Below are 7,766 nucleotides of genomic sequence, written 5' to 3' on the forward strand. Positions count from 1 at the left end.
GATATTGTAAACCAGCATAGTAGTTTTTCTAAAAGGTAGTCACTATTTTTTTAAATGTAAAATTACTTCTAAAAAAACACAACAAATCTATACTATATATAATGAGGGGAGGGATGCCGATAGCCCCTCACGTGTCATGCTCTCTTAATCTCGCCCGCCATTGTTCACTGTTTTGGTCCCTCACTGCTCTACACACCGTCCACTACTCTACTACTCTAGAAAAGATGTCGCCGCCTACATACTAGTTCTCACTAAATTTGAAGGCTGCATCAGATCACACACGGTGGACATGTCAAGTTTTTTCTTCAAGAAGGGGAAAGGGGGGGGGGGGGGGGTTCCATGGAATGCGAGGTTGAGGCAGCATCTGTACTCACAAGGAGGACAAGGAATCTTCTATTGCTTTGCCGCACATCCAAGCGGCATGGGGCATCCACCAGGTGACCAAGTTGAGGGCAGAACCCACAAGCTCTTCCCATCGACTTCCTTCCATGCATCATCAACAGATTTAATGACCAACCACATTGGCCATACTTTTCATAGATTCAACAATGAAGCCAGATTGCTGGTAATATTCTTGGTTTCAAAATTCTCAAAGCAACTTTTGAATTACTAGAATGCTGAGAGAGAGAGAGAGAGAGAGAGAGAGAGAGAGAGAGAGAGAGAGAGAGAGAGAGAGAGAGAGAGAGAGAGAGAGAGAATTTGGTGAGGAACTTACAGGGGCGGCCTACAAGGTTAGTCATCTTGCATCACTAATTGCAAACACAATGAGACAATGTGCGCTATATGAGGACATCTTTGAGAGTTAATTTGCCTAAATAGATGTGATATATGGATGGTGTGAATCCTTGGGGTAATCTTACTGCAAGTATAATGACGTTTGCCCCAATTGTGGTATGGAAAACTCATGAGTTCTTTTTGTGACTCTAGATGTTCTCTAGACAAGTCAAGAAATTTATCAATGTTTTAAGGCTCTCTCCAAAAGGTGCTAAGTTGCAAGAATGGTAAGAATCAAAGCAAAGGTTTAACTTGGTAAGACGCATCAATATCACATATTTAGCATCAAGTGATGGATTGTACATGCAGAGACTTTTAGGGAAAACCATCTCCCAATGCAACACACAAAGAAAGAAAGCAAAAGCAAAAATGACAATATAGTGAAAGGATGTTGCTCAACTTCTACAATTGGTACAAGAAGATAGAGCTTTGGCAACGGTGAAAATTTTAAAAACTTACTGATTACTCTTGCTTTTACAAGATATTTGCTTGTTGTGTAAGAAATTCATCAAAGAAGCACAATCAAGTGTGGATGATGATCAAAGAATCCCAATGTTGTCCGTAAATATTTTTCGCTAATCAATCAACCAAAAAAACAAAAGCTTCAAAACACTCACATGTTTCTTCTTAATTTTTAGGTTTCTCTTGCAATAAAAGAAAAAATCGCAATTCAATCGTACGATCTTCTACAATCGTGTTGCGAGAAGCTGATTGAGGAAGTGCACACTCTTATAGAGGAGAGGTATCATTATATTTGCATAATTGCTTTCTAATATTGAGGGTGTTCCTAATGCTCACATGGAGAAGGTGCACCATTGGACTATGCAGAAGCAACACGAGAAAAATTACATGTAATCCCAAACAAGCTTAAGTTTGTAGTAAAGTAGACAGGGTTCTCACACGATCTTTCCCATATTTTTATCAACCTTTTCTCTATTTCACACCCATACACACCCACAAAAAAGAAAAAAAAGCATACATTGAAGAAAGTCAAGATCGCCACTTACGCACTCAGATAAAGATAATCAAACGACTTCTTTTAGTTTGCCATTGCTTTAGCTACACAAACTTTGAAAAAATATTTGTGATGCATAAGCCATGCCCATGCATTGCAAATTGCATCCCTAATTGTGTTGCTTATGCCACGAAACCGTAGTGATGCCAATTGCGACCAAATAATGTCACTTATGAGACATCCAATACTGTCCCTATGTAGTCACACTCATAGAAATGTGCATGCCTTGAGATTTTAAAAAAGACTTATTCATCTAATAATGTTTATTACTGACATACTAATAAAGGTGCACATTACAGGACATTGATACTAGTTATTTGGTGAATAGTTATATTGCATCAAATTTAGGTTGTGTTAAATGAGACATAGTCAAGTTATATTCTTGGAAGTTATTAAATAGTTGAATTATTTGCACATAGATACTGACTACATTGCTTTTAAAAAAAGAATTATCACAACAATTAACATTATTTGTGAGATTTGTCTGCTTTTATGCAAACATTTGTACACAACATGGGGGTCTCCAAGAAACTGCCACAAATTCTATAAATACACATTCACTTGGATCAAATGGTAGACTCAATGTGAACAAAACACCGGTCCATAATGTATTTTTGTCATTGACTAAAACCACAAAAATTTTGCCAAATTTTAGCCTTGTCTTGTAGAAACTTGGGAAAACAAGGTGAGGAACTCACAATGGCCAGCCTACAAGTTTAGTCATTTTGCAACCTAATCTCAAGAAACCTCAAAGATCAATCCGACGACTCTTGAACCCAAGACCTTATATATATATATATTGAGAGAGAGAGAGAGAGAGAGAGAGAGAGAGAGAGAGAGAGAGAGCTTTAGGGAAACAAGGTGAGGAACTCACAAGGGCCGGCCTACAAGTTTAGTCATCTTGCATCACTAACTGCTAACACCATGAGACAATGTGCACTGATGAGGACATCTTTGAGAGTTAATTTGCCTAAATAGATGTGTTATATGTGGATGATGTGAATTCTTGGGGGTAGTATAATAATTTGTGCCCCAATTGTAGTATGGAAAACTCACGAGTTCTTTATGTGATTGTAGATGTTTTCTAGACAAGTCAAGAAATTTGTCAATCTTTTAAGGCTCTCTCCGAAAGGTGCTAAATTGCAAGAATGGTAAGAATCATAGCAAAAGTTCTACTTGGTAAGATGCCTTATTATCACTTCATTATTTAGCATTAAGTGATGGATTGTACAGGCAGAGCCTTTTAGGGAAAAGCATCTCCCAATGCATCACACAAAGAAAGAAAACAGAAGCAAAAATGACAATATTGCGAAAGGATGTTGCTCAATTTCTACAATTGGGCCAAGAAGATAGAGCTTTGACAACGGTGAAAAAGTTAAAAACTTACTGATTACTCTTACTCTTACAAGTTAGTTGCTTGTCATGTAAAAAATTCATCACAAGAAGCTCAATAAAGTGTGGTGATGATCAAAATCCCTTACTTGTAATGAACTATTGTTTATAAATATGTTTTGGTAATCAATCAACCCCGAAATAAAAGTTTTCATAGACAAAATATTTTTCTTCTCATTTTTAGGTTTCTCTTGCGATAAAAGAAAAAAGCGCAATTGAATCGTATGATCTTCTACAATCGTACTGCGAGAAGTTGATTGGGGAAGTGCACACACTTATAGAGGAAAGGTATCATTATATTTGCATGCTTGCTTTCTAATATCAGGGTGTTCCTAATGCTCACATGGACAAGGTACACCATTGGATTATGGGAAGCAACAAGATGAAAATCACATGTAATCCCAAACAAGCATAAGTTTGTAGTAAAAGACGAGATCTTCTTTTGTTAAGAGGAACCAATCATGCCAATCGGACCCTCTAGTGATGAGATTAGCAAAGACATTGTGGGCTCATCTGCTAAAATGCAAGATAAACCAGAGTCACGTGGTTATCCCACTTTAGAGATGCCGAATGATGCTAGTCAGCCTCACTTGAAGAACTCAAGACCTTAAGCTCGATCTTGTCAACCATGTAACTCATGTTTCGGGTACCACAACAAGCACTATTAGTTTGCTTAAACGAAAGAAAAAGAAAAAGTGATTTTGACTTTCCTTCCTCTCGGTGTTATGTTCTTTGTGCATTGGCTTGGTGGTCAAGACGTACGTTGTGGCAAGGCTATCTCTTTGGTGGCAACCCTAAGACTTAGTCTCCCTCTACTGTTTTTTATCACAGGGTGACACTCTTTATCAACTGATGTATCTGGTGGGGTGTGTTTAGGATGTTGGTAGATGCCATGGCTCGAGAAGAGCATGGCTTACTTTATAACTCTTTTGGTTTTTTATACATTTATCACGAGTTGGGGGGGGGGGGGGGGACGGGATCTTTTTGTCAACATTTTCTCTATTTCACACCCACACACAAAAGAAAAAACAAAGCATACATAGTAGAAAGTCAAGACACCACTTACCCACTCAGAGATGAACGTCATCAAGGAGAATATAATTTTATGAAGAAGCATACAAGCGTAAGGGAATGATTTTTATTACTAAAGGAGAAGAGTACGGCCTCTTGATGATATTGTTGAAGTGAACCTCTTGTTTATGTTTAGAGAATGCCCAATTATTCTGAAAGAAGCAGTTGCAAGCTTGATCTACGCAACATCGAGGTGCACGGCAAGATTGACTGAGCTTTCCGAGTTGAGGATGCTCTTTATCACCCAATTTGGCAAGAAGTTCGTGGAGGCGGCGGCTAACAATGAGACGGATGGTGGTGTGAGCTCACAGGTACGCGGAGCACCAAGTTCCTTGCTATGGTCACCTCTTTCTAGATATTACATTTAGTGTACTTATTGTAGAGGTTACATTTATGTTAATGATGAAATGCATGGTAGTTGGTTGAGATATTATCCAGGCACAAACCCACTTTGGAATATAAGCTTGAGATCATGAAGGGCATTGCTTCCGACTTCAATGTGAATTGGAGACCAACACAAAGTCAGGTACAAACACACTACATTCAAATGTGGCTAGCTTTCCCTTTCAACCTAATTCCATTTTCATCCACTGCTAGCTAGTGTCGGTGTGATCCATACCATCTTGCTCTTTTATTTGGATGATGCATAGAGCATGCTCATTCCTTGGCAAGAGACCTTTGTAGCTTTTTCATTTTTGCTTGCAAATGATACCACTTTAGCCTAGCCCATCAATAATGGCATGTATCCTCTCGCTCTGTGTGCACCCGCGTACATGAATACCTGCATGTGTGCTTCTTGCAACTTGCAAGTCCATGAATGAACCAAAAAAAGATATTAACTGAATAAGTCTTAGATAATTGCAAAGTTATTTATTCTATGCCTAGATCGTACAACATTTAGAGAATATAGGGTATTCAAATGCTTGGGTTGGGCCTTTAAGACAAAGAAGAAGAACACTATATTGACTGATTTCAATCACTAGGACTTGATTTATGGATATGAAGCACCACAAAGTCCTCAAAAGAGAGCACCCCAAACTCCATTGTTTCTATGGTTGTTGCAGGCATAATAGAAAAGTCAGGGCTTCCTATATGTAAAAGCTTCAATGGATAAAAGGAAATTTACAGAAAGAGCTGCATCCACAACAAAGAAGAGGAAAATTTTGAAGACATTGATCGAAGAAAAAGAAAGAGGTCGTTAAAGCCAGCGCTTGTCATTCATGTCCTTTCTCTTATTACCAGCAAGAGTGGATCTTTAGCTTTAATACTAACTTTACTGGGAAATTAGAAGGGGGCATGTATTGGGTGCAATTTTTTTATAAGTTTTGTTCAAATGCCAAGAAAAGCAATACTTATTTCTCTTAACATTGATAAAACTTTTGAGGAAAGATATAAATTTAGGAGGGGGCATATGTGGTCCGACAAGATCAAAAAACAGAATTTAAGTCCATCTCTTAGAAGTCTTCTTCAATTGCAAAGAAAGAAAAAATAATCTCTACTTATTCTTTTAATATTTGACTAAACGTTCACTTGAACCTAGATCAATATAAAATTTCTATGGAGCTGTTAAGGAAAGCATTTACAAAATGAGAAGCATAACACTTATAGTAATACTTAGTTGAATTTCTCGTCAATGGTTATCACAAGAACGAACGCATCAAGCGAAGCGAATGTGTAGACTCATTTGAAAAAGAGGTTTACAATATTATGATAAAAAAAATATAGTCTTCTCAATAAAGGGAAACACATGAGTACACCAAATCTATTATTGGGTGCATGGTTAGTTTGTTGCTAAGGAAAGAGCCTCAAAGTGGCACACCAAAAAAAACGTATTATGCAGCCTTGGTTAAATGCTTAATAGATGCATATATATACAACAGGATAGCCTTGGTGTGAGTGATTTAAAGCATTCCTAATCACTCACAATTGAGACAAAATTAAATTGATAATTATATCGGATATACCCAAAACTCGATGTTATATTGATGCCATGTGTAGAACTTGTTTTAATAGTCATGTATACAATAAGAAACTTCTTACCATGTATTAATTTACACTATAACTACCTAGTTCTTTTACAAATGGATGTAAAACCCAAAGGATATGGGTCAATAGTGTTATGTAGGTGGTTGCCAACCATTGACTATATGCTCCGTTTCAAGCTTCACATGTCCCCACACCAAAAGAATTATAAACTAGGGAAAATTACCAAAGTACCCTTGTACTTTGTGGAAATTCTCAAAATACCCCATAAATTGCAAAAACTCCCAATGCATATTTCACCAAAAATTTCCAAAATATCTCTAAATACAAATTTTATTGCAACTCTTCATAGTATTTTAGATGGTATCAAGGGCTCTTTTGATGAAATCATTCGTCATCTTTGGACACATATGCCTCTATTTGTTAGCTCATTCATGAATACTTTTGTCTAAGACGCTAAAAGTTAGGTCTCCATACACTAGAATTTGCAATAACCGGGGCAGATTCATCCCAAAATGATGCAATGGTATGTTAGGAATTTTTGAAATTTGAGGCATATTTTGGGAACTTCAACCCTATAATAACAAAGAGCAAACATATGCGCATAAGTTCTGGTGCTCCAAACCATTAAAACAACAATCAATTCCGTGTCAATAAGATGTCCCAAGTCATTATGTCACCACCATATTTCTTGCAGTGACACATACACAAAATCCATTTTCTTGCAGTGACACATACACAAAATCCATCCCCTTCCAAAAGTATACCCACAAACTTTCTAGGGAAATGGCTTCAAACTGAGAGTGACCACTCTAACATTGCCTCTTTTAATTTAACTCGTGGTCGAGATCTAGTCTATCCTTGCCTTTGACAACAATCTGTAGATGGAGAGTCATGAAAAGGGAAAATTCTCTCTCTCTCTCTCTATGTGTGTGTGTGTGTGTGTGTGTGACTTCAACTTATATCTTATATTTATTCATTGCGTGGCTATGCTTTGGAAAAGAGAAGATACTTCCTTCTCTCTTGCAATACATAAGAGATATACTCTTTCCTCTTGAAGAGGTTTGGGGAGATTATATGTAGAGAGACATTTAGCAAAGACTCGTCATAGAGTGATGGGCATATAGACAAGAGATGGGAAAAAACATTCTAGCAAAGGAAGAAGGTGCCTTAATGTTTCTAGGATATTTTTTCCTAGATTGTCTATATGTATGGCAAGGCTTATCTTTGTTTTAGCACACTCGGTAGTAATACTTCTTGTTTTGTGTGCTCTTGGGATTCTCCTTCATCTTCTCCATCTTTGCGTGCATTCTTGTTGTAGACATACTTCCAACAAACTTTTCCTAGGTGACTCATACTTCTAAATGAAAATATCTCAAGAAAAGATGTGTTCACAGGGTTGTATTGAGCTCTCTAAGGCCATAAACGTATACCACACAAAATCTCTCTTTAAGGCACAAATTGACACTATGAGAACTGTCACGTGAACCAAAGATAGATATTCTAGATCAATGGTTAAATACACAAGGTG

General features: G+C 37.3%; 1 protein-coding gene across 1 annotated transcript; it reads left to right on the plus strand.

Moving 5' to 3' along the window:
• Window positions 1-421: 421 nt before the first annotated feature.
• Window positions 422-5,218, plus strand: LOC147440263 (uncharacterized). Its single transcript, XM_086483280.1, has 10 exons — window positions 422-565; window positions 1,162-1,212; window positions 1,413-1,450; window positions 1,510-1,516; window positions 2,867-2,940; window positions 3,023-3,155; window positions 3,366-3,469; window positions 4,389-4,563; window positions 4,671-4,778; window positions 5,138-5,218. Exons 1-10 carry the CDS (start codon window positions 422-424, stop codon window positions 5,216-5,218), a joined length of 915 nt encoding a protein of 304 aa, XP_086339406.1.
• Window positions 5,219-7,766: the final 2,548 nt, after the last annotated feature.

This window comes from Adiantum capillus-veneris, chromosome 15 (genome assembly GCF_014529385.1).
Source record: "Adiantum capillus-veneris isolate H3 chromosome 15, ASM1452938v2, whole genome shotgun sequence".
In the NCBI taxonomy this organism is placed as follows: Eukaryota; Viridiplantae; Streptophyta; class Polypodiopsida; order Polypodiales; family Pteridaceae; genus Adiantum; species Adiantum capillus-veneris.